This window comes from Typopeltis vanoorti, chromosome 13 (assembly GCF_054136105.1).
Source record: "Typopeltis vanoorti isolate ZY-2024b chromosome 13, IOZ_Tvanoo_1.0, whole genome shotgun sequence".
Lineage (NCBI taxonomy): Eukaryota > Metazoa > Arthropoda > Arachnida > Uropygi > Thelyphonidae > Typopeltis > Typopeltis vanoorti.
The window spans coordinates 82,039,137-82,066,656 of record NC_143561.1 but is presented as its reverse complement, the minus strand read 5'-3'; the positions used below and the strand labels follow the sequence as shown (position 1 = coordinate 82,066,656).

General features: G+C 35.9%; 1 protein-coding gene across 1 annotated transcript in view; it reads left to right on the top strand.

The window, feature by feature from the left end:
* LOC150100317 (centaurin-gamma-1A-like) overlaps nt 1-27,520 on the top strand; it is a 418,649-nt gene that overhangs the window by 188,645 nt on the left and 202,484 nt on the right. The window contains exons 2-4 of the mRNA XM_090402635.1: nt 4,514-4,572; nt 7,484-7,571; nt 10,919-11,004. Of these exons, the coding sequence (XP_090258761.1) occupies nt 4,514-4,572; nt 7,484-7,571; nt 10,919-11,004 (233 nt within the window). The remainder of the gene's footprint in view (nt 1-4,513; nt 4,573-7,483; nt 7,572-10,918; nt 11,005-27,520) is intronic.

Here is a 27,520-nt window from a genome sequence, read left to right as displayed (position 1 = left end):
TAGAGAAAGTGTTTTTTTGATATCAACCAAGACTGTAGTAACGTTATATTTCCTACCAGATGACTGAGTGGTCATATATCCACTGTCAACAGCACAATATATGCAAGCGCTTTCGCGGTCGGGACAAGTCATATTTTAATGCGCTAAAATTCTTAATTATTTTCAAAAATTTAGTTATAATTGTACATGCCAGTTCGTCATTTCAGCAAATAAGAAACGTTAATGTATTAACGATATTGAACTGTATGTTCTCGTAAAAAAAAAATTAATTAATTAAAAGACATTATGTTCCTCAGGGTCCTGTGCTTGGACTAGTATTATCTATAATTCATATTACATATATTTTATCGAGTATAAATGAAATATAAACAGATCTGACAATAGTGCTACCGTATCACGTTAATACTCTTTCTTTCTCTCTTGGGAGGGGGGAGGATGTAATTTTTAAACTGAGAAATGTCCCCCTATTAATAAAATTAACTTTTTCATTTCTATATTCCTCCATAACCGGAATTGGACAGAACTCTTAATTTGCTGTTGCATGGAAATATAAAAGGTAATTTCGGATTAAAAATTGACAGCAAACCAAACGGGAAAAAGATATTAGAAAAGTACGTAACAAAGTACGATTTATTATCTAGAGTTTACTCTTTAATAAAGAGATTCTTAACACTGTGATAATGATAAGGATTTTCTATTTAGCCCGGAACACAAACTGTTATTACTGTACAGCGAAACCTATCACACGACATCTATGCCACTAATTTTCTTACAAAAATAAATTAAGAACGCATTCTGATTATCAATAAATATAAAGATGCTGCAACGAGCAGTAAATACATTTTATTAAATATTTTGCTCTTGGACAATTATATACTATGGAGATATATAGTATATTATATATCTCCATAGTATATAATAGCATAGCACACAATAATACTTTTGTGTGCTATGCTATTATACTCTCTCTCTCTCTCTATCTATTTTGTAATCGTATTGGTTACTAAATGAACATGCCTTCTGTTGTGTAATTCTGAAATATTTAAAATATTATTATTATTGTATAACCTTAAAATCATACCCGCCTTTATGACTGGCATTAAAGTTATATATCGAAAATCACATGGGTAATAGAATGCCTGTCTAACTTATGTTTTGCCAGAATTTGCAAGCCATCCAAGGATTTCACTGACGTTACTAATGTGCATTTTTGTAACGGTTCATTGCCCCCTCAATCATACTGTGACACACGGACGTTTTTGTCCAGCGAGGGTTATCAAGCAGTATGTTATGCTTTGATACACTGCTTAATATCTAGTGATAGTGGCTTTTTATGCTACTATACGGTCATGAAATAGTGCATTTAAGTTTTTTTAAAAAAAAGAAGAAGTTGAAAAATTCTCACGACTTATATTCTCTTTCTGCACAAATACCATTCGAAATATCATTCGTAGTATTTTAACTATGAAGAAATTAAATAGGCTCAGGCGCTTTTCTTATCTGCAAGTTCTTTATATCTTCTAAAATAAAGTCATGAACAGTGAACATCTTTTTTTTTTTTTTTTTTTTATTTTTTTTAATTTTACAGTCTTCATGATACTGACATCATTCGAACTGAGTTATGCCTTTTGGTCTTATTTATTTGCAAATAAGATTAAATTGATAAATACGAGGCAGGAATAATTGAATTAGTATAAATCGTGTTTTCTAGTTATTTTTATTTTCTTGAAATGTGAATAATGAAGTATCTTCAGGATAAAAATTGACTTTAATTACTGCTTGTCCAGTGATTATTTAATCGCCAGTTCTACCATTAAGTGATGCAACTGTGTGTATCAAACTCCCATGCGCTAGGGTGTGTCACTTCCTGCCTGGAGAAAGCTCTTGTTCAAGTTCATCTGTCTGTTTCTCCCCCGCTTGCCAGACACGCATGGGATGTCTTGAGCAATGAAATAAATATATACCCAACAAGAGAAAATAGAGAGAGATCCTCTTTACTTTCGGCACTCCAGATAAAATAACTTTTTAAATTATTTATTTTTCCATCTTACAGTAGCAAATGCAAATTATAGAAAATATGAATGAAATTGGTATACTTCCTGATAGCTAAAAGTGTTATAATAACATTACTTCGTATATCTGTATGTATGTATGTATAGTTGGATATATTTAAAATCGACTTCTGCGAGTTGAGTGTTATTCTTATATATAATTTAATTGTTGCGGAGATTGGTTCATTTATCGGTAGATGGCAGTTCATTGATTCTGTTTATATGAAGAATTTTGCTGAACTGTGCATAAAACAGACGTTCTGCAGCAGCTTCCAATTAATTTGTTAGTATAATAGTCATTTTGTGGCAGTACTTATCTAAAATGCAGGTGAATTTTGATATTGAACATTCTTTATTTTGTTAAATATGTCCAGAATGGATTTAAAAAAAAAAAAAGTCTGAAAATTCAGCGAAATTAAAACGCTCTAGTCATGCCACAAGGTTCGTAGTACCTTGGATAAAGTTATTTCGCTTTACAACCAACAGGATGTGGGGTTCGAACTCACTGAGACCGGGTGTGTGTGTGGGGGGGGGGGGCATGGATTCGTCCGGTATGAGACCGGAAACCACATCCGTGGTATCTGGAACCCTGCCGTGGATAGAAAGACCACCAGTTTGGTTTCTAGAGCAGATTTTCCCAAATATAGGTTTCCATTCTTTTATAGGTGGGATGCACATGAAGACCATTGTTATGTTGGTTGATATAAGCAACAGTAAAATAGAGGTGCTCCTTCAATGGAAATAAACGTGGATAGAAAAGACCCGAAAGCGTCCGCGCGGTTAGCCTAGTGGCTATGCGCTTCGCAACCATATGCCCGGGGAAGGAGTGTCCCAGGTTCGATTCACGTCGAAGACGTGAGGAACTCTGATTGAATTCGGTGCATCCAACTGATGCATGACTCATCTTCCATGTAGTGAGAAGAAATATTTAACGGGACCGTTCCTTCAAATGGCTTTATCTTTGCTGTTCAGTAACGGATCTTAGTGTCTGTTCACTTAAGGCGCCACTGTCATTATGTGCGTTCCTAAGTAACTACTGTTCGTCTGCAGTTATTACCGTTATGCCACTGGCGCAACATCACTCTCAGTAGTCACTACCAAAATGATTCACTATAAAGGCACGTATGAATGCCTTATATGGAATGGGAAGCTTATTTGCATGCCAACGAAATCGGCTTATAGAACCAGATGTTACGCCATCTGGTTAATGTGTCCTTTGAAACTTAGTTCAAAAAGAATTTCTCGATTCACTTCATGCTTTCTTGATTTCCTTCAAGTATTTCTGCAGTCTTTGGAGATGATGTACTAAACTACAGTTTAATTACAATCATCCAGTGGAGGCCGCTTATGATTGGAGCGTACTTTGATTTTTTTAAAAGAAATCAAAATACGAGCCAAATATATTGTGATGCGGATGTTTTCAAACAATCACTTTATTAAATACTCATTTTCAGACTACAATTTTATTAATTTAGAACAAATTTGCCAGTAGTAAGATTTAAAAGATGCATGGATTTGTCTCTAGAAGTTTGATCACTACTTAAACATTCACGCAGGTACGTTGGCTCAGTTCTGCCATACAGGTGTGGGTTTCGATAAGGAGTGATGTTATCACTCCTGATCGAACTTTTTTTTTTTTTAATGTAACTCCCACCCACACTATAAACCTGTAATGCCTTAGTAGCCTGAGTGGGGACTTTTGTTATTGTATTATATTTTTTAGTTATTTATACATAATCCGGAACCCATCGTTAGAGACCAAACATGGAATTTTTTTTCAAGCCATTTCAGATTCCCCAATAAGCAGAACTGTGGTCTCACACCTGGCGATAATTCATCTCCCACCTAAACACTTTCACAAACATTCATGCCTCAGACCATCAGTATTCGTTCCGTAGCCTTTTGGTTGGAGAGCGGAGCTGGCAGTGTTGCGGAAGAGAATTTTATTTTTAGGGTTATTACAAAGTGACCATTAAATCATGAAAGGGTTTAAAATAAGTGGTTTTTCCATAACTAATAAAAAAAATCTCCAGGTTCTATAATTCATTATACCAAAAAAAGAAAAAAGTTATAAAATTTATAACCCCTTCGTAACTTATGGGCCACCCTGTATAAGGAATATCTTAGCGATATTTTTTCATGTGGTGGGAGAACTGTTGAAGTTCAAATCTCATCGATGACTTGGGTTTAGGAAATGTGAACGAGCTCAGACGATGGTCATGGGATTTCTGGAAATGACTTGCGTTAACCACTTAAAAAAAAAAAATAAAAATAAAATTACAGAAATAGCACAGCGATGCTTATAGTTGCGAGTTACTCTTGCGTTATTCTGTAAAATGTAGCAATTATAATTTGTACAATCAGATTCATTCTCCTTAAAATGTTATGACGATTTCTGTTCAGAATATATTACCTTTTTGTAGTTTTAAATCGATTATAAAATGCTTATTTTTCTTTTTCAGACTCTTTTGTAAATAGCCAGGAATGGACTCTAAGCCGGACTGTGCCTGATTTAAGATTGGTAAGTATACGGAGCCTTTTATTTTCATTGACGATATTCGCATGTTTTTGACTCTTGCTGGAATTTTGTGCATTTCTCCACAATATCCTTTGGGCACTTAGTATTGCATGACTATTATAAGTTTTAACGGAAATAATTGTTAGCGATGACGTCGAGAATCATCTCGGACCCAATAAATACGTGGGTGGTCAGAAAAGTTCTCGGCCTCGACCATAAATAGCAACACTATCGGCAAGATTTTTTTTTTTTTTTTCCCCTAAGTTGGTACATTTGTCATTAAGCATTCACGTGAAATTGCAAGTCATTATATCAAGTAGTTTTTATTTTTTTTTAATTTTTTTTTTATAGAGCTGTCTGAAGCGAAAGTGTTGCCTATATCTCTTGAAATGGATAAAATCGAGTATCGTGAGGTTATAAAATTCTTAGCAAAAGGTTTAACGCCAAAAGAAATTAATTCGAGGGTCATAAAAGTTTATGGGTACTCTTCTCCTTCGTTTTCGACAATTAAGAAATGGGCTGCCGAGTTTAAACGCGGCCGTGCTAGCCTTGAAGATGATCCACGTGAAGGACGTCCAAAAAAAGTGTAACAACACCAGAAATCATTGATCAGTGCACGATATGGTATTAGATGACTGGCGAGTCAAAGTGTGTGAAATTGCTGAGACTATAGGCATTTCAAAAGGACATGTAGGATACATTTTGCATGAAGAATTGCAAATGAAAAAGCTTTGCGCAAGATGGGTGCCGCACTGATCGAAAACGCAATCGCATGAAAATCTCTGAATAGTGCTTGGAGCATTTTAACAAGAATAAATCTGATTTTGTGCGTCGATTTATTACTATGGACGAGATTTGGATTCACGAGTACACACCAGAATCCAAACAGTAGTCAAAACAGTGGACAGAAGCTGGTTGTTCAGCGCCAAAGAAGACAAGGTCATGGCATCGGTGTTTTAGGATATTAAAGGCATTTTGTTTATTAATTATCTTGAAAACGGTAAAACAATAACCGAGGAATATTATTCCGCTTTTTTAACCAGACTGGACGAAAAAAAATCATCTTTCATCAGGACAGTGCGCCTGCCCGGAAAAGTGTTTTGGCAGTGAGAAAATTAAGGGATCTGCACTGTGAATTGTTGGAACATCCACCCTATTCCCCAGATTTCGCTCCCTCTGACTTCTATCTCTTCTCCAAGCTAAAAATCTTCCTCGCTGGTCAGTTTTCTTCGAATCAAGAGGTGATTGCGGCTTTAGAGGGGTATTTTGTAGATCTTACTGAAAACCATTACGGGGACGGGATTAGGGCGATGGAACATCGCTGGAATGTATTAGTCTTAAGGGAGATTATGTTGAAAAATAAAAATAATTTTGACATTATAAATTCGTTTTTTTCATTGTTAGGCCCTAGAACTTTTCAGACCACCCACGTAATTGTTTATAAATACAGTATTATGAACTCCCATGCTTTTGAAAAATAAAACATGCAACCAGTCTAAAGATCACGGATACTTTTATGGCAGTAACACCCACACACCCCACCCCGCTACTGCTTTAGGTACCTAAGGCTACAAAAATTACTATTGCGTCACAAGGAGTAGGTTCGAAGGTAATCCCAGCTTGCCACAAATATATGAAAACATCCGATGAAAGCGATAGTGCAGAAGCCGAAAATAAGTTTCAGTATCTGTAGTTTGTCCTGTAGAACTCGGAAGAGTACCATTTCACAAGGCACCGTATGGTGGCTCAATTACTTTGCGCATCTTTCATCCTGTTGACTATTATTCCAGTTTTCAAAAGTCGAAGGTTGTAATGTTTTGGAGACGCCTTTGTTCATCGTGGTTTCTGATTCAAAAGATCTTGGTTTCCATAGTGCTTTTGGGGAAGGGAACATGCAGTTTTCTAACGTGACACGGGTGCATTCGTAGCATTAGAAGACGGGGGTTACTGTGTCATGCCCCGTTACCCAAAGTAAAACTTTAGGTCATTTTCGGTAGAACAACTGTAGATTTTTGGTCCTATAGAAAAAAAAAAGATTGTTTTTTTAATTTTGTGAGGATAGGAGTAAGTCCCAGGTCTTTCAATCAGAGCTCAAGTTTTTGGTCTCAGATTGAGATTGCTGAGTTTTTCATTCGTATACTTGGATTTAATTATTATTTTTTTCTTTCGCAAAAGTGATAAACCAGCCTCCTTGCCTTAGCTGCGACTAAGTCGACGCTAGCTTAAATCACCTTTCACAGTGAGTTGCAATTACTTCATGGGATACAAAGACAAACTTACCCCATCTTCCATGAACCTTCCCAGTTTTTAGCTGCTTACATGGATTGTGATAATTGAGATTAAAAGCGTTAACCGATGGAATTCTGGCTAAAGAATGGGAGCAACATTACTAACATACAGTTCTAACCACGTTAATTACATGTCACGCCGTTTTCGTGTCCTTCTGGCTGCACATATAATGAAAAGGAAAAACACCCTACCAACGTTACGTTATCTCTCTCTCTCTCTCTGTGTTTGTGTGTGTGTGAAGGTAATCTTAAATGATACCAGAGAGAGAGAGAGAGAGACAGGCTCCGTTTTATTTAAGAAATTAAGCTCCACTAGGCCGAGATCCTCGTTTTCCACAGGTTGCTGCTCACTTATTTCTAATTATTTGTCTCGATTAATCAATTGAACTGTGTGTACTGTAACGTCAGTACAACGCACTTGCACAATAACTCTCTTTACGTATTTTAAGAATTACTGTTCCATGTGAATTGATTACTATTTATTATTATTATCATCATTTTGTTAGATTTTTACCGACTTGGAAATACAGTAGGATTTATATATATATATATATATATATATATATATATATATATATATATATATTTTTTTTTTTTTAATTTATTATTATTTTTTTCTTCTTCAGGGAATCGTTGGTAGTCTTTCCAGTGGTAAATCTGCCTTAGTCCATCGGTACCTTACAGGATCATATATGCAGGACGAATCACCAGAAGGTAAGACATTCGTGGTGGAGGAACATTTATATTTGAATCAGAAACTATTTATCACTATTTTTGTACGTATTAGACACGTGGCAACTGACTTAAAACAAATATGGTGCAAAATAAAGCGTATATATATATATAATTTTTAATCCCCCCCCCCCACACACACACACATTACTATATACAACGCTTTCATTCAATAGTTTTACGTATACCTTCTAGACTGGGATGTTGTAAATATACGAGTCATATAGAAAATCTTTGGGGAAAACAATAATAAACTTCTTGACCAGTACGAGAACGGTATGGACACATGGTTTCCGTTGTTCAGTTATGACTGAGGAGCTTGCTTCGCTATTGATGTCGAATTCAAATGAGCCAGCCCCATGAATTTGAATTAGGTGAACGTAGAGGTTAAAAGTCGCGAATCAGAACTTTGTCCCTTCAAAAATTTTGATCTTCCTTTCTGGATACGTTTTAGCGACTTTCACTAAACCCGCCTTGGACATAGATGTCTGTGATGTCCTTCCTTCCTTCATACATACATACATGTACTCTCCGATGATTGGATCACTATAGAAGAATGGGTTGGATCACCCAACCCTCTCTGCATTGGGAGAGACCTTCCTCAGTAATGAGCAAAATCACAGGCAACTCATAACTCAACCGTATGTTACATTACAAACAATTGTTGTAATGTAACATACGATTGAGTTATGAGTTGCCTGTGATTATGTTACATTACAAACAATTGTTGTAATGTAACATACGATTGAGTTATGAGTTGCCTGTGATTTTGCTCATTACTGAGGAAGGTCTCTCCCAATGCAGAGAGGGTTGGGTGATCCAACCCATTCTTCCATAGTGATCCAATCATCGGAGAGTACATGTATGTATGTATGAAGGACATCACAGACATCTATGTCCAAGGCGGGATTCGAACCCGCAACCTTTTGGCTGGAAAGAGAATATACCAACCACTTGGCCAACCAGGTATTGGCTTCGTATTGTTTATATACATTCGATTTTGAAGAGAAGTGAAAGAAAAAGTTGACTGTTACGACATATCGTATGAAATTCTTGGTTTTATGTGTTAACGATCACTTACAGTTATAGCATTCCTTATTCCTGGCTGAGTAGAATAGCGAAATAAAATTTAGGAAGTGTTCTGTGGTATTATCCACTGCTTGTTCGCTCCCAGATGATTTAGTTCTATTTTTAGGACTCAGATGAATGTCCCCCTAAAACACAGATACAAACAGCACTGTTTTGGTAATTCATGGTGGCGTTTGTGATTAAATGTTTTTATTGTGTGGAGAACAGAACAGTGATGCCTTCCACTCGGCCACCATGGAAAGAGAGAGAGAATCGTATGCCTCAGGTTTGTATGAAAGTCATTACGATACTTGGGACGAAAATTAAATCTATCCATAAATCTGAATCGAAATCATATAGATTTCCGAAGGAGTTCGAATAGTACAGTCGACCCTTGAACAACGTGGGGGGGGGGGCAACGCTGTTCGAAAATCCGCGTATAACCTTTGACTCCCCCAAAACTTTACTAATAGCCTACTGTTACCGGTAACATAAAACTGATTAACACATATTTTGTATGGTACGTAGGTATTATATACTATATTCTTATAATACAATAAGCTAGAGAAAAGAAAATCATAAGGAAGCGAAAATACATTTGCAAGTACTGTATTTATCGATACCGTAAGTTTACGTCGTCTGTTTTACAAGATGAATCGTATGTCTGTCAGTACCTACATCAATATTGGCTTAATGGATACAAAACACTGCAAATGTTATACGTATGTACTAACACTAGACATCAGAAGTGAAAAGATAATGTGAAAAAGAAATTATTCATGTTTATTTACAGGTTTAACGATTCATACATAGAAAACGAAGAAGCAGCAATATGATTGCTGTATGGTAGTCTAGCCTATACACTAATGAATGAATCGTTATAAAAAATTTTTTATGCTAATTAATTTAACTAATTAACAACAGTTAATTTTATGCAGTTATGATTTAATACTGCATCTCTACGCTTGTTTACATTTCCCTCGACTGCAAATGGCCATTTACGGTCTGTAAGTGTTTGTGTGCGTACGTTTTAATAAATTTTAACTTTTTTATAATAGATTTGTGTATACTTTATGGTAGTAAATGATAAAAGAGACCAGTATCTACATATATTTTATGCATTCATGACACCTGACATTTTCTTATTTTTTCGATATTTCTAAGCTACGCGGTTCGTCTGTGAATTTTTTTAAATTATCGCAAATTTCCAATATACAGAGTCCGTCAAAAAAATGTACACACACACACTTCAGCAGAAGAAAAACCTGTGTAAAAACTGTAATACTAAATTTATACAGACATCAAGGGATGAATGCAAGTTACCTTTTGACTTTTACAATTACACGAGGTGCTCAAAGTGGTTACCATTAGAGTCCAGACACCTATTATTACGGCGAACTACTTCTTGAGCAACGTTGTCAAAGTGTCCACTGGGATTGCTGCACATGCCGTTTCAATTTCTATCCGAAGGGCCACCAGCGTAGCTGGTTTTCTACGATGCACTACGTCCTTTAGAGTTTTCCATAGGTACAAGTCCAAGGGTGTTAAATCAGGAGAACGTGGGGGGAACTCAAAATGGTCTTGCTTTCCTCGAACGACAATCGTGCCTCGGCCATTTTGTTTGACTGTCCTACCGGTCACGTGCTGATGCCAGTATTCATGTGATTAACGACATCTTTTGAGAGAACATCATGCTACACATTACTACCATAATTCGCCAACTTTGAAAAAAGGCCATAGATGATATCTGTTAAAGCATGTATAAATTTTTTTGACGGACTCTGTATTTATTCAAAAAAAAAAAAAAAAAAAAATCCTTGTGTAAGTGGTACCACGCAGTTCAAACCTGCGTTCTTCAAGGGCCAACTGTATTCCTAAATTAAATCTCAAAAGATTGGATATAAATCATCAGTATTTGGTGACGTTTTTTTACACCGCTAAATCTCTGAATTTCTCGAGGCCATAACGTGCCTAGCAATCCCTTGTTTAATAGGATGTCTTCTTCCTTTGCAGTTTGTAGTCTATTTGGTTGCAAATGTATTGCATTTATGTTTATCCTGAGGATCGTTGTGAATTATTGACAAAACGTTGGTTTGTTGAATGTAATTCAGTAACTGTGGGTGTTTTTTATTTCACAAATAAACAGCGAGTAACTACGAAAATTCAAAACATTAGATATTTGTCATTTAATCCTTACATGATATTATTATGGAGCTATGCTGATTTCATTGCCTTACATAATATATTTCTGTATTACTCAGGGGGTCGTTTCAAGAAGGAGGTTGTGATAGAAGGCCAAAGTTACCTACTCCTGATTCGAGATGAAGGTGGACCTCCAGAGCTTCAGGTAGGCTGCTACTTTGCATTATGTACAACAGTTATGGCGATTGATTCCACATGCATATAAGTTATTAGGTACCATGGGTAAGCTAAGAGTTACGAAATCTCGGTTTCTCCTCTAGAGACTATAAACCGTGGAACTTTTTCAAGCTACTTCATTTTTCTAGCGAAGCAGGGTTGTAGTGGAAGAGAGCGGAGACGCTTTCCACGGAATGGTAGTTGCTTATTTTAGTATTTATCTAATTTCTCCCTAATTCTGATTTTAAATAGCCCTATTGAAATCGTGGATTGTCTTAAAATTAAATTGTTGCTCTGTTCTTAACCGTAGAACAAAACATTGTACCGCTTACAGATACGAAAATTTTATCGAAATTCGGCAGTGTCCGCGAAGTTCTGCAATATGCATGCAGATGGATGGACATCGCCGCATTAATAGGCACTCGCCACGAAACCTGCCTAAAAATCGCGATCGCTTCCGCTGCACAAGTCATGAGAACACGTTTACCATTAGGTTGAAAGTAAGCGAAAAATTGGATTATTTAAAAACAAATCAAAAATGATAATTAAATATTCAGGAAATAAAATGTTTTAGAAGTTCCAGATGGAGTTCGAATTCTGTTGTAAAGTGGGAACATTTTAAAGGATTTTTTGCTGTGAGTTAGCCTGTCTTATACGAAAGTGGCAAAGGTTTTCATCTCAAGAAACAGATGAATGGGCTTGAGAACACACGCAGCTACTTACGTAGTAATTACAGGTGTTTTATTACTATTTTCAAAACCGAACTGTGTGTTTATGATTTTGCTCACAAAAGATAGCATTGTGTTGTACAGAAACTACCAGTGGGAAGCCATTTCAATCTGTTTTCTATCATAGTAAAATGCGACTTAAGTTGAGTGATGTCATCGCCGCTCGCCACGATTAGAACATGTGGTGCGAAATGCAGTACAGTGGTATATATAATATTGATTCAAGTCAGAAAAGGGCGCCACATAGGATTTGTTTGACCTTTCTGTTTTTCTGACCAATCTGTTTGACCTTTCCACCCTGTTTTATAATAATCCTTTGCTCTATGAGTAATTCGACCACTCGATCCTCATCTATTCGATTTAGAGAAGATATTGAACGAGCAAGATGAAAATTTTTTTAGCACATGCTAGTTCGCATACGTAAACACCGCATTCATCCATAAACCAGAATTGTTTGCTCTTGTTTGAACTTTTATGAAAGTTCAAACAAGAGCCATTTTGTGAAAAGTTCAGATAATGTCAAGCAACTTCAGGCCTTCATTAAGCAGCTTGATGATCCCGTACTGCAGGGGTTCTCAACCTTTTCCAGTGGCGTACCACTATATTTAATTCAAGATATTAGATGTACCAGTGCAGTGGCTCACGTGGTACGCGTACCATAGGTTAAGAATCCCTGCCGTATAATGAAAACCTCTAACTGCCAAGGGGGAAAAAAAAAAAAAAAAGAAAACGTGCATGAAATGTTATGTACTTTTGCAGTGTGTAAGTTTGTAATAATAAACGTCAGTGCTGTTAATATTGAAGTGAATTCTCTTCTCCACCACTACTGTCGTGGTTCCGCTAAAAAAAAAAAAAAAAAAAAAAAAAAAAAAAAAAACATCTGTTACTCTTAACAGATGTTTTCTGATCATTCTGGCTCAGATCACTAGATACATTCGTTGTCAGTTGAAGGTCAGTTATTTGAAATGGCATCCAAGAGCGAGTGAAACGATGTTGGGTGTGTGAATATCAAGATATGCACGCAAGGTTATTTTACTGCTGTTTTTACGTATTAGTTCGATGAAAATTCTTTCTTTCATGCTGGCATGATCAGAATTGAACCACGTGGATGACAGCTGCTGATTGAAAAGTGCGTTTGCATGTCTCCAGTTTACTTTGAAGAACTGAAAGGTGACTGCCGAAGAATTTCATACCTTTCGAGTGTTTTTTATAAATAATTATATTGAGTTGCAAATTCAGCCCTTCTACGTCTTTTTTCCCCATCATTTGTGTTATGATCGTTCACAGCAATTTGAATATAATCGTGAAATATGATTTGCTTTGCGTCAGTTTTTTTTTTTTTCTTTGTTTGATAATGAGATATTTTTCATAAGTCTAGAATTATATTTTCATAATGGATCATTAAAAAAAAAACTGCGCCTTCTTTCGGTTTATCCATACAGTATGAAATCATACTGAAGACAAAATTACCAGTTCAACCTGCATCACGTATTTAATAAGGTTTGAAACGTTTGATGCTACCCTTTGGAGATCTTTTGATTAACAGTAAAATCTGCCAGTTGATTTTATTATTTTTAATTGGATTGATTTGACACTTGATTTTATTATTATTAAGAAAGACCTCCAGGGAGCCAGGAATTCATCGAATGAGGCCATACTGTTCGCACTAGCTGTCACCTGTTCTTGAATTCATTCGTGATACTTGCACACGTAGCATCCAACGGCAATCCATTCCAATCACGCACTACTCTATGAAAGAAACATCTAGCCCTAACTCCCCCTCTTGACAGCATTCACTCTCAACTTCCATGGATGCCCTCGCGTCCTTTCCCCACCCTCCATAAAATGAAAAATTCCATCTGTTGAAATTCTGTATGACCCTTTCAGAAGTTCGAACGTTTCAATCTCCGAATCAAAAAATCAGAATAATCAAAGAAAATCTGTTGAATGATTTGCAGTTGTATTGCTTTTATGAATTAGCACAATCTAAATCTACGTATTTTGCAGATTATTAAGAACTTTTTACCAGAGTTTTATATTGAAGGTAAGTTAGCTGGTCTCATTCAGATTCCGCAGATTTCTCCCCACGGTAGGATTTCCTTGGGGAAAAATCTGCTTGTTTTATGTCGGATTCCCTAAGAAATTCGCCACAATCATGATCTCAATTAAAAAAAAAAAAAAACATTATTTGATAGCACGTATATGGTACAAATAAACATTTACATGTTATGTTGCATTGTTGTGTATTTCTACATCCATTCTCATAAAAACATGGGCTAAAGAAAATTTTTCTCTGTGCCATAGTTATTCTGTATGAGTTACTTTAATCACCACTAGATGGCAGATTTATTTGATTATGAAGAGTCAGTTACTTTTTTAAAAAAATTATTTATCGACTACTTACAAACTTTTAGATAAAACTTAACTTTCTGAAAATGGAGAAATGTACATCTTAATAAAACTGATCACAACATTCATCAAGAAATGCGCTCTGAAATTAGCGGTGGAGAAAAAAAAAAAATCCATAAACCAACAGTTGCTGGTGAATGAATTATAACTCCTTTCATGAAACAAAAAGTTAATGCATGCGTGCTGCAGCTGTGCCATTCCCTGACTTTACTAAAGGAAGATGTTACACAAGCTCTTTCACTGGGATAGCATTTCATTTATTTTCAAGAAATAAAAAAATGGCTTGATAAAACTAAGTACATTCTTTTAATTTATTCCACAGTTTTGTTTTTAACTCCCTACTACGTAATTTTTGCAGTATCATTTCCTTTTCATAATAGAAAACATAACAGAACCAACACTCCGTACGTTAAGTAAACCTATAATTTATTAATTTCAGTAAGCTGACTGCTATAGTTCAATAAGAGTCCGTTTGCACCTTTAAACATTCCACGATGTGGAATGTTTAAAGGTCATCAACATTAAACGAAAAATATTCAAAACAGTGTTGTAGTTATATATGAAGAAAAGGGTTTCGCATTTTCTTTTTTTGGCAAACGACAAGACACTTTTCCTGCATTTTCATATGGAATGACCTCGTCGTTAATGGTTGAAACAAGAACTCTTTGTTGAAACGGTTCTTGACACATCCTCGATATGATGGCGAGGAATGCGACCGTTCCGAACTAGCGTGCCTTTCGATTTTTCCACGTAAAGCATTCAAATTCACAAGGCTACATGCAGTCGCGATAATCGCCTTAAGGCTTAAGTCTTTCCATTTAAAGCATTCCTTGTCGTAGCTTTTCGAAATTACCTAAGGAAAGCCAGAGTCCCAATGGACCCCTCGTGCTAGGAAATATCGGAGGAAGTGAAAAATAAGGAGTGCATTAAACGTACGGTAACTACCGGATATTTACATATGACATTCTGATAAATTAGTCGTAATTATGTCTGCGATCAATCGAAGTACTTTGTGTCTGTATGCGCGAGTACGACGTTAGAAGAGTAGCTCTTATTCACCGTGCTAAATATAGACTGCAGCAGGTTTTCGTTTTAAAGGAAGAACATACCAAAGCAGCCTAAACACTTTATGAATGGCGAAGATGGGTTTTGTTTATTTTCGCCAGCTAGTTGACAGCGATCTGCACGGAATCCTAGAATGTTTCTGAGGCTTCTATGACTTTTCTTATTATTCAATAAAAAGTACCAGGAATTGAAGAGATTTACAATGACAGTGATGTCTAATACTGCGTTTATGCTACTTTATGGTTATGTATAATGTGGGACCTTCTCACATAGCTCCATAACTTATTCGTAATGCAGCCAGTTTATTACTGGTAGGTATACAGGAAATTTTAAACATTTCCGTGGATGTCCACTATGAATGCTAATTGAGCTGCAGTAGCTGCGTGTTATACACGCAAGCTGTTAATCCACGCTGCCTAAGGAAAGGGGTTGTTCATTCGAGAAGACAATTATATTTGTATAAAGAAAAAAAAAGTTATAGATAAAATACAGCAAAACTAATATCGAGAATAGGATACAGCATACATTTGGACCATGGATTCTCTTGATCAAAAGACTATCCATTTGATTGTGTGTACATTTCCCTGTACATGCACATGATTGGTGGTGGTTTTTTCCTTTTGAGTCGTTTCCGACCCTAGGTGACTTTGTAGGCATTGCCCACATTTTATCCGGTATCGGGACAGGCATATGACTGGGATGTATTCATGACTGTAATCCATGTGTGTTCACGGGTGAGGGACCTTTATCTGGTCTCTTTGGACGAAAGAGACCAAATAAAGGTTCCTTACGTCACTGACGGGAATCGAACCCAGGACTTCGTCCATACACTGACTGAGCTATGGAAGCTCACACAATTTCTACATTGAAATTGGCAAGTGTGTGGAATCTGTATCTGTTTGTCCTAATAAAAATAGAAAACCTTTACATATCGTCTAGGATCTATGGGGTATTGTACTGATCTCTATTACTGTAGATTAAGAAATAAATTAAAATGTAAATTAAGAAATTAACTAAAAATGAAACACATAAAAACAATGAAAAAATAATTTGTTACTAATACACATTCCTAATAAGCAGTTGACGTATTTTTGTCTGAAGATCCAAATGCAGTTTTAATACTAATAATAACTGGTTCCTTATCTTGGAACTCAGTCACTAAGGGTTATTCAGGATCATACGAAAGGGGAAAAAATCACATAAGCTTCTTGTAAGAGGACTTTTTGAGCTTCTTGCAAACCTTTTAACATTGGCTGCAGGTTAGTTTCTGCTCAGCTGCTATGGCAACCCGGTTCGCAGCAAGAGATACATTATTGAAGTTTGGTATCTAACTCAGTGAACTCAGCGCCGACTGTTTCCGTGGCCGAGCGGTCATTGGCCTCATTTTTATGAAGATGCCATTTTAAAATGCGATCAAATGTTTTGTTTTTAAAGTAGTAATACCGAAACTGAATTGGTAAGTGCACCGTAGCACGCTGTTGCGTTTATACCATAGCAGTCTCTTGAAAGAAAAAAAAAAAAAAAAAACCTGCAGAGTCGATTGCCGACTTATAAAAGTTGGAATCGTCACTAAATGTATGAACCTATATCTAAGTTACATTTTATTCAATTTTTTTTTCAAACAATATTAAAACATGGATCCATTCTTTAATATTTTTGGATTACAATCACAAAAATATTTCGATACCTTTCCGAAAGGATCTTTTTTCCTGCCATGTTGTGACCATAGAAAATATTTTCACCTTAAAAATAAAAACAAAGAACTGCTTCCCAAATAGTTGCAATTGTTTCGACACCGCTTCTCGCAAAAGTTATGCCTATTTGACGTTGGTCATTTGTTTCATTTATTGCTCTCTTATTTTCTTACTTTGTACCTAATTATTTTCCCCCCGCTATCATAATTAGTACATTATGTTTTCACGTTTTATTACAATTTCCTTTGTCTGTAACTTCTAATTTTATCTCTCATGAAGTACAAGAATAATCGCAGTAATTATATTTTAAGCAGAGGTCTTTCTGTCACCCTCTATCTAAATTTAAATGTTGGATAGAATTACAATGTTTACGTGTGTTAGAATAAAAAAGGATAATTACCGAGTGTAATTGCTGCAACAGTTAAAGGCCGTCTCGTTTGTTGCCAAAAGACTCAAACGTAATAACGTACTGTAGTGGCGCCATCTGTTAGGTTTAACAAGAAATACAGACACTATTAATTATTCCCAAACGGATGTCGTGCACCCAGCTATGCTTCTATACTCACGCAAAAACTTCATTAGAAATTTAGTTACAAGCCGTGGCACATTTTGTTAAATGCGCCTTCCAATGTTAAAAATAGTTCATATTTATTTTGAATAATTCACGCGACCGCGTTGAATACTTGAACGTTCTAGCAGTAATAGAAGAGTATGAAATTTAAATACTTCGTATTATCAAGAGTAGTTATCCCTTTCTTATTATAATTATACGATCATTTTATCACAAGCAGTTTTCAAATAAATAATCGTTCCAGTATTTTTCCATATTTATATTCCAATGCTTTTTTTTTTACATGAATTTTCCAAACTACAAAACATTGAGTTTTTTCTCCACTGCGTTGTGAATGAAGCCTTTTTATAGAACAGGGTTTCCCAAATTGTGTTCCGTGAAAAATTATCAAAAATAATATGAGCCTGGAATGGGTTTAAATGCTGAGACAAGTTCAAACATGTTTGAAAATCAGGCGCTTCTCATTTTGCGTGTGAATTGTGCTATTAAGGCCAGTGTGCGCTGACCTTGACTCAGCCTCCCGCGGTTGTCGACAATTCTGAGCGCGAGTGAAGTACTGAGGTATCATTTCTAGGAAACTTGCAGTCACAAGCAAGGTCAGTGCGATGCGATGCGGCCCGGCACGCCTGTTGTGTGCGCTGTTGCAGTTTTGCGATGCGATACAGCCTGCTTCAGCGATAGTGTTCTCTTGGCTTTACATTGAATACGAGACCGATGATACTCGACTCTAACCAACGGGTGCCGTTAAAACTTTAGGATTTGCGAAGTGTTCCGTCGTAGAAAAAATTTTGGAAAACTCTGTATTAGACAATGTTAGTTGCGACCGAACCTATGTTTTGACAGCTCGCACGGTAGGCATAATTTACTTTGTGCTTAAATAACCGATCATGATGACATCGTTAAAATTCGAACGAAATTAGGAAGAAAGTCGACTTCGATCCGTGATCATTGTTAGGTGCTGATGACGTGATATCACAGGAGAAGAAAAGGCCCCCCCCCCTCTTTTTGCGAAAAAAAAATTAACCTACTTGGCTTTGATTCTACCATTCTTCGAGTGTGAGGAAATAAGTGTTAAATTCTGCTTAAAAGTGGAAGAGAACACCCCTTTCCCCAAAGATTGTCATTATATCTTAATATGTGTGTTTATGATTTTGCGAGAAGAGAGTAGAACTAGCTTGATAAGGAACTGTATTCCGAAGCGCTCGCTTAGTATTAATTGAGCGATAATAGAAAAGTGCACGGCATCTGGTTTAAGGCTTTTAACTATAGGCACTTGTATGACTGATTTTATCAAACCTTAAGTATCCCTTTCTCTTTACCTGAGATTACTGCACACCACTTAAAGTTGGCCCAGTACACATTACGTAATGCATTGTTAGCTTTTCATCGATATCCGATCAAATCACAGTACCTCCTTTTTTTTTAATCGTGGTATAAATACCTAGAAGTGGATTTTTAATAATAATTTGCGATAGAATCAATTAATGATTAAAAAAAAAAACCACAGCTGAACAGTTTTCATAGTACAAATTTCCAAGCAAACAGAACATTAAAAGACTGTTTGTCGTGTTAGTAGTGTTACTGGTCATCGAGCATGCCTTTAAAAATTAATGGGCTGAAGTGGTCACAGTGACTAAGAGAAACAAAATGTAACTCTTAGTCAGTTTATTGCTTGCATTTATGTAGAGGAAAAGCACGTAATGCAATATTCAACCAATCACGTCTTTGATTCAATCGAAAATTGCTTCCATACGCAGTTAAGTTGAAAATTTGGCGTTTCACGAACAAGGTTACTTCATACTCAGTTTTCCTTATACGTTAATAATGATGCATTACTCAGTGAAAAATCTCATTGCGTGTTTTGCGAAGAAAAATCTCATGCAGTAAGCATATGGCAAAACAGAACTCACAGTTTATTTTATTTTATTTCCCCCCCACACACAATAGAATGGGCTGTTTGATATTGAGACAGTGCACAAGTTAAGACTTATTCCTTTTTGCGTTTTTTGAATAATCGGAAGCCTAGAAACAAATAACCAACAGTTCACTAAAGATACACAAAGCCTTCGTATTGTTTGAAAAATATGCGCTTTTGATTGGAAAGATGTAAGTTCAAATCCCATTTAGAACTCGAGGAACATTTATGAGAGCTTTTCAGCTGAATGCGAGATCGCCCGAATCATAGAAGTGACTGTATTTTCGAGATCACAAACCTGTCGGAAAAAAAAACACGCTTGCAATAGAAATAACCTTAGTTATTTTGGCTCAGTCCTAAAATAACTAATAAAATGCTTCTCTCCCTTCAAAAATTCATCATCCTTTTTAGAAAGATAATTTCTAATTGAGAGTCTTATCCATTCTGTTAACAAATCTGCTGTGAAAATGTAGAGGGTATGGCTATTAAGTTCTGCGTTTTTTAATGCATTGGAACAAGCATTTTTACTTATCCTGTAGATATTTCTATAGGATAATTATAATACAAGACTTAATAAGTGAGTACTTACGCCTATAATATTTGAAATGTTACTTACGGATGTAATTTCAAGTTCGTACAGTTTTAATGTGATCATGATTCCTCTCCTGTTTAAGGTCACCTCAGAATGCTGTGCCATCTCCAATCTCATCTTTATTGGAAAAGTAAAGATTCCTCTGGAATACAGTTCCCATCTTTCTATATAACAGCTTCAATTTCACTGGAGAATTTTATTCACAGTTGGCATGGATGTTTTCGACTGTTTTTAGGTAGAAAATGAACTTCATCGCTTTATTTATTTGGAGGCCTGAAGTGGATTAAAACGTTCCATGTTTTTGGTTTCTAGCGCAGAGTTTCCTTACTATGTAAAAAATAAATTTAAAAACGTAGCTTTTATGCAGTGATAAATAAATGTCGCTTTCCATAGAATGGTAAGTAATACAAAATGCACTTTTTTTTTTTTTGATGATTGTTTTGTGATCGTTTCTACTTGTTATATATTATAGCTTGATCCCCATCGATTTATGCTGATCATATCGCAGCGCTAGTTATTATTATTAGAATTCTTTCGAAATAGGAAACAAAAATGTATTATTGAGTGTCATGGTTTGGTTAGGAAGAGTGCGCTTATTCACATCGAACGAAAGAGCCACTGAATGATTTAGAGAACTGGAAGATGATAGTTCGACTGAACATAAAGCAACGCGAAAACCAAAACAAAAAGAAGGCAGAAATGCATCGAAAAGTTGTAGTGTCCTCTTGAAACTCGAAAAGCTCAGAACCTACGCTCGCACTGTTTTCAAACCTCTGAAGTACCAGCCCTTATTTTTATCAATGTCGGTTCACTACTCGACTTTTCCATTATTTCCTACAACTTCAGCTATCACTCCTCTCCTCTTGTCTCTGCTGTATCGATCCAACCCTTGTCAACTTTTCACAACCTTACTTTGTCTTTCCAAAAACCACAGATCTCTCGCTCTCTTGACTGGTCTTACTCTGGATTCATTTGAAATATGTTCATGTCATGCCTGCGACCATTTTGTTTGACATTTTAGCTTCTCCATTTTCTCTAAAGCTTTCTTTGGTGTATAGTTTGGTATTAAAATCTCATTCTTGTTAGTTGAGTAGGTGTAGAAGTGCATTAATATTTTTTTGCAGACGGTCTGTATGCTAAAATAATAAATATGGCGCTAGAGATTGAATTCTGATAATGAACGCTACATTTTATTGTAGGCAATAACTGACTACCCCGATTCTAACGGTTACAATCTTGTCAATGTTTGGACCCCCCCCCCTCACTCAGGTTAGTGGATCTGTTGATCTCGCTAAACAGATCTACCTTCACTACGGATTGATTACTGACCCTCCTGTCAGTAATCATTTTTTTTTTTTTTTTTTGCAGAACACAGCAAGCCTTAAAAATAAATATAATAATAACAATAATACACGCTACTTCTTTCTTTCTTAAGCCTCCTCTTCTACCTTTTACGGTGCCGAGGTTTCTTATTCTTGCAACCGTCTCGAGGATAAGCGATATTTTGTTTAACTAAAATATTCTTGATATTGTACGATGGAATTTGCAGATGATCAGGTAATAATACCACATAAGGAAGACAGCTTACGGAAATCAATCTATAATTTAAGCAGTATAATAGAACAGTTTGTAAAGAAAATATTCATTAAAACAATGGCATATTATGGTCAAACTTCAGTTAGAAGTAAAATAGCTATTAATAATATAATAATAGAACAGAGAAATACAAACAGAGAATTATTCTGTTTGAGCAATAAGCGAAATGAACGGGGAAAAAAAAAAGTATGTTAATGTACTGTACGATGTTGTAATAATATCATAATAAGATGTGCTGTTGTTGAATAATTTAATAAATGCATATTATATATCTATAATTTTAATGGTCACAAGTAGAAACTTTAGATATTTTACCAACCCACAGTGTACTTGGGTTGCGAAACACTTCTCTGCGAATTTAGATTCCCGACCACTTAAAACCGTTCGCTTCCATCTCTGCAACTCATATTACCACAACCTTTGCAGTACGATATAGTGCCGACACTCAACCGGATCGTTTCCGTACACCCACCACAGCTTAGCAACACAGAATATTAAAATCGGTGGTCATTTTCCCGAGCAAGCACTGAACAACGAGGTGATCCTGTCCATAAAATAACAGTAGATGACGTTCTTCTGATACCGGCTGTGCTGTAGGTCCATCTGAGAGTGTCTTATGATTCATCTTAACATACCGCAGTTTTCAGTGCTCTACTGCCCGATCGCAATGAGCTTTGCATTATCCAAGTCTAGCTCAAGCATTGATTGGAATGGGTGATGGTTGGCTTGAATCAGCAGCAGCTCTTCCATAAGTGCGTAATGGTGTGGTACAGACCAATAGCTAGATGGATGCTCTGAACTCCGGATTGCGAGAATCCAAGTGGCATGTTTTTCAGCACCCCTATTCGTCAGTCACTAGGCTGCTGACTTCCTTGGATTTCTTTACACCATCGCAGTTCATCGCGATTGCTCCAGTCGTTATGCAGTCGCACTATGGTTGATTGAATGTGGAATCCTTGGGGGGCGGGGGACGTGTTTTTTTCCATTGTTGTACATAACACTGGAAAACGCGTATATTTATCCCTTACCTTCTAGCACTGGTACGCAATATTCGATAAAAATACATATCCACGTGATGTTATCAACACAGTGTATTGTTCCATCTAGACTTTTAGAATATCAAAGAAAATAAATTTATGATGAAATGGTGTATTGGCAGCTTTAGCATTAACAGCTTAGGTGAGTTAATGGACATATTGATCATGATGAGAGAGAATATGATTCCAAAGAACATTAGGAACAGTTTTATCAGTTCACCAATTTTTTTTTTTTAAATAATAACAATTAAAAATTAAAAAAAAAAAAGAGAATTAATAAGAGGAAGATAACTTGTGTAAATATAGTAAACCAACTTGCGTGGTGAATTTCGTGGTGCACGAAATTCACCACGTGATTATGTGATTAGTCAGCATATGCTTCACCTTTTTTCCCCCACCATCTAAGTTAGGCGATCTCAAACTTCGGGATTGGTTTTCTTGACAGACAGAACTTACCTTAAACCCACTTGATAGTAGATACTAGAACCTCCTGATATGAATTTGGGCTTCGGGGAGTTTGCGTTGCTACCATGGACTAACTTCTCGTGGTAGATGGCTGATAATAATAAAAGCATTCTATTTCTGTTTTAGATCTGTTGCGATAATGTTCACTGCAATTCATCAGTCCATCGATTTCGTGGTCTTTCATTTTAGACATTCAGAAATCTCGTTCGCCTTAATTGACTGCTATTTTCTTTCTGAGTTCATCTGAATTCCTTAGTATTTTAGGATTATCACTTGTTCTGTTATTTCTCTGTTTATTTCCAACTTGCGCATGATCGGATGCTTATTAAGCACAAGTTTACACACACACACACACCTAATATATTTTTGGCAAATTTGCTGGAAAGGTACTTCTGCGTAAATTATATTTTTTGTCCGCTATCATCACTATGTCGTCCGCATAGCAGATCAGATTTACCATTTTATCACTTTTTATTCCAATTCAGTTCTTACTTTTTAGTTCTATTACTATTTCATCCGTTAAAATATTGAAAAGTAGTGGACTTGATCACAGTTTCTAATTCGTTCTTCGTTTCAATTTCTTTTCATTTTCGCAGCAGCTTATTACACATTTTTCTGCATAAATATCTTTCATATGCTTTATTATCTGTGTTTTTATTTTCACTGTTATATTTAAAATACAGTATCTTGCAATTTTTTATCGTATACGAGGGTGGTCTGAAAAGTTCTCGGCCTCGACCATAGATGACAACACTATCGGCACGATTTTTTTTTTTTTTTTTCTAAGTTAGTACACCTGTCATAAGCATCCATGTGAAATTGCAAGTCATTCTATCAAGTAGTTTGTTTTATAGAGCTGTCTGAAGCAAAAGGGTTGTCTGTACCCATTGAAATGGATAAAATTGAGTATCGTGCGGTTATAAAATTCTTTGTAAAAGAAGGTTTAACGCCAAAAGAAATTCATTCGAAGTTTATAAAAGTTTATGGGCACTCTTCTCCTTCGTTTTCGACAATGAGAAAGAAATGGGCCGCTGATTTAAACGTGGCCGTACCAGTCTTGAAGATGATCCACATGAAGGCCATCCAAAAAGTGTAACAACACCAGAAATCATTGATCAAATTGGATGACCGGCGAGTCAAAGTGCGTGAAATTGCTGAGACTATAGGCATCTCAAAAGTTACGTGTAGGATATATTTTGCATGAAGAATTGCCAATAAAAAGGCTTTGCGCAAGATGGGTGCCGCGCTTACTCACAGCAGATCAAGAACGCACTCGCATGAAAATCTCTGAACAGTGCTTGCAGTGTTTTAATAAGAATAAAACTGATTTTATGTGTCGATTTATTACTATGGGTGAGACTTGGATTCGCCATTACACACCAGAATCCAAACAGCAGTCAAAACAGTGGACAGAAGCCGGTTGCTCAGCGCCAGAGAAGACAAAGTCGGTCCCATCAGCAGGAAAGGTCATGGCATCAGTGTTTTGGGATGCTAAAGGCATTTTGTTTATTAATTATCTTGAAAAGGGTAAAACAATAACCGGAGAATATTATTCCGATCTTTTAACCAGACTAGACTGGAAAAAATTCGCGAGAAAAGACCCTGTTTTCAGAAGAAAAAATCATCTTTCATGAGGACAATACACCTGCCCACAAAGGTGTTTTGGCAATGGGAAAATTAAGGAATCCGCACTATGAATTGTTGGAACATCCACCCTATTCCCCAGATTTAGCTCCCCCTGACTTCTGTCTCTTCCCAAAACTCAAACTCTTCCTCGCTGGTCAGCATTTTTCTTCGAATCAAGAGGTGATTGCAGCTGTAGAGGGAATTTTGCAGATCCCACTGAGAACCATTACAGAGACTGGATAATGGCGCTGGAATAAATGTATTAGTCTTAAGAGCGATTATGTTGATAAATAAAAACAATTTTGACATTATAAATTCGTTTTTTCATTTTTTTCAAGGCCGAGAACTTTTCAGACCACCCTCGTATATTCTTAATGTAAATCTATAAAACAATAAACTCTTATATTGTATTCACTTTTCTGCTGTGTTACTGCAATATTGTTTGTGCATGATCTTCCGCATCTAAAATTTTATTGTTCATCATTTAATACAAGAATTTTTTGATTGAGTTCTGTACAAATTTTCCAGGTGGCTAGTAATAGATTAATCTTTCTGTAATTATTACGATATGTTCTATCTCTCTCTTTTTTTTTTTTAATTAATATTTTTCGGCATTCAACTTGTATTTGTTTTTTTAGAAAACACTTAACTAAAATATTTTTCTTGCTTCATATTTTAACAACTCATTCTATATTTCTCTCTGTCGGCTGTTTTTATATTTCTAATTTTTCTTAAAAAATATTTTATACATTTTGTGATGTTCTTTCTAAGTCTTCATGATCTTGCAAGTTTTCAGGTAAAATGTTTTTCATCCTGGTAATCTTTAGTAATGTTCTTCCAAGCACTTTTGTTCAAATGAAGTTAGGTTTATATACTCCGATAATTCAGGCTCTTTGGTTTCTAATTAATCCCCTCCATATTTGCTTTCTATGTACTGTAAAAGTCGCCTTCGAGTTCTTTTAATTAGTTATCTCAGAATTCTCGTTATAATTTCCAGATTTTGTAAACTATATTGTGATTTATATCTGACATACTTCTCTTCATTAAATTTATCTTGTAAATAAAATTAACGATTGTTTCTTATTAGCTTAATTTTATCAAGCGTTTCTTGTAATTCTTTGTAAAATGCATTGATTGCTGTTTCTTGTTTCCTCCTCTCTAGGAGTATCATCACTTATTCATGAAATTAATTACACATTCTTTCATCTGTAATCGCTATGATTCTTTTTGATATGTAGTTATATTCTTTTATATATAACTGATATTACTCATGTATTATTGTTACCTCTTACTTACGCCACTGTATGCTATTATTATATAGTTTTGTGTTTTATGTATTTCTTTGGCTTCTTAGTTTCAGATAATGCTATCACATTCGTTTACCTCTTTAATTAGTTCATCCCTTTTCGATCTTATATTCCACGGCGCTGTTTTCAAATCATACCATTCCAAACATTGCCGATATGCTTCGTCCACATCTCCCATTTAAGGTGCATGAGGGATCATTACCCGATGATTTAAATTACATTTGTAGCTTGTATGAAGCTTGGTCATTTGTTAAGAAATATTTTTATCCAAATGAATAATAAAACGGTGGCATAACTAAGCTGACTCTCTTAGCTCTTGATTGTTTTGCTCGTTGCCACAATAGGGTATACAACTGGGATGAGGTTACGTCCTTCAGTTAGTACAGTAGGCATATGAAATATTTTAAGTGCAGGTTATGGTCTGCCTTTCAGCTCAACAAGACGTGCGTCAGTTGCCATATAATGCATTACATCAAACCAGTTTATTTTCATGCACAATATGTACGATAGTGATTATGGTATGGCGAGTGCAGCAGAAAGGCTCAGGATGCTGTATGGTTGTTTGCACAACGGTTTCCTGTGACCAGTACTCTCCTCTCCCCACACGTGTCACGATTTTAAACACAGCAGCACGTCTATCTACGCGAAGCACAGTAGACTGGTTGACGGCATGATGAAGTTGCAGATATCGAGCTAGCTTATTTTTTAAACCATTCTGCAGAAATCACTTGACCGACGAGTATGCGAATGGCTGGGTTTGAATAAATTGACAAAGATCCTTAGTTATCTAAGATTTTGTGTGGACGAACTGACCAAAGCAATACACGTGGGGCATGACCAACACGATTATTTGGCAGTGGATATAAAAAGTTTGCTCTGTTTTCCAAACATTGCCGATATGCTTCGTCTACATCTCCCATTCACCCTCTTACAATCAAGCTTTATGATTGGCAATTTCGGTTTTCTTCACTCATTTCTTTACATGTTCGTAATTATTGTATAGTGATTATTTCGGTTAAAAACCAAAACTTGAAACGACTCTACATCTTGATTTTGTACGTATCTCGATTACAGAATTTCAGTAAAATCTGCCCAGCCAAAGCTGAGGAATAAACATGGGTTCATTGGAATTCAACAGTTCCTGAATTAAAAATATATGGCTTTCATTCGGATGGCATTTTTCTTGCGGAAGACGTACTTTCGTATTAAGAAGGAAGGAAGTATGGACCGTCTTAATCCAGAAAATGACAACCAGTCTACTGAAAACTCCTCCGTCATGCAAAATCGAATCTGTTTATATATATATATATATATATATATATATATATATATATATATATATATATATATATATATATATATATATATATATATATAAAATAAACATCCATCTTTTGGACAGTTTTTCTTACACGATCGCCCAAGCATCCCTATGATGGAAGAAGTGAATACTGTGCTTTCGAACTGCAAACATTTGTGTCAGCTGGAAGATTTCAGAAA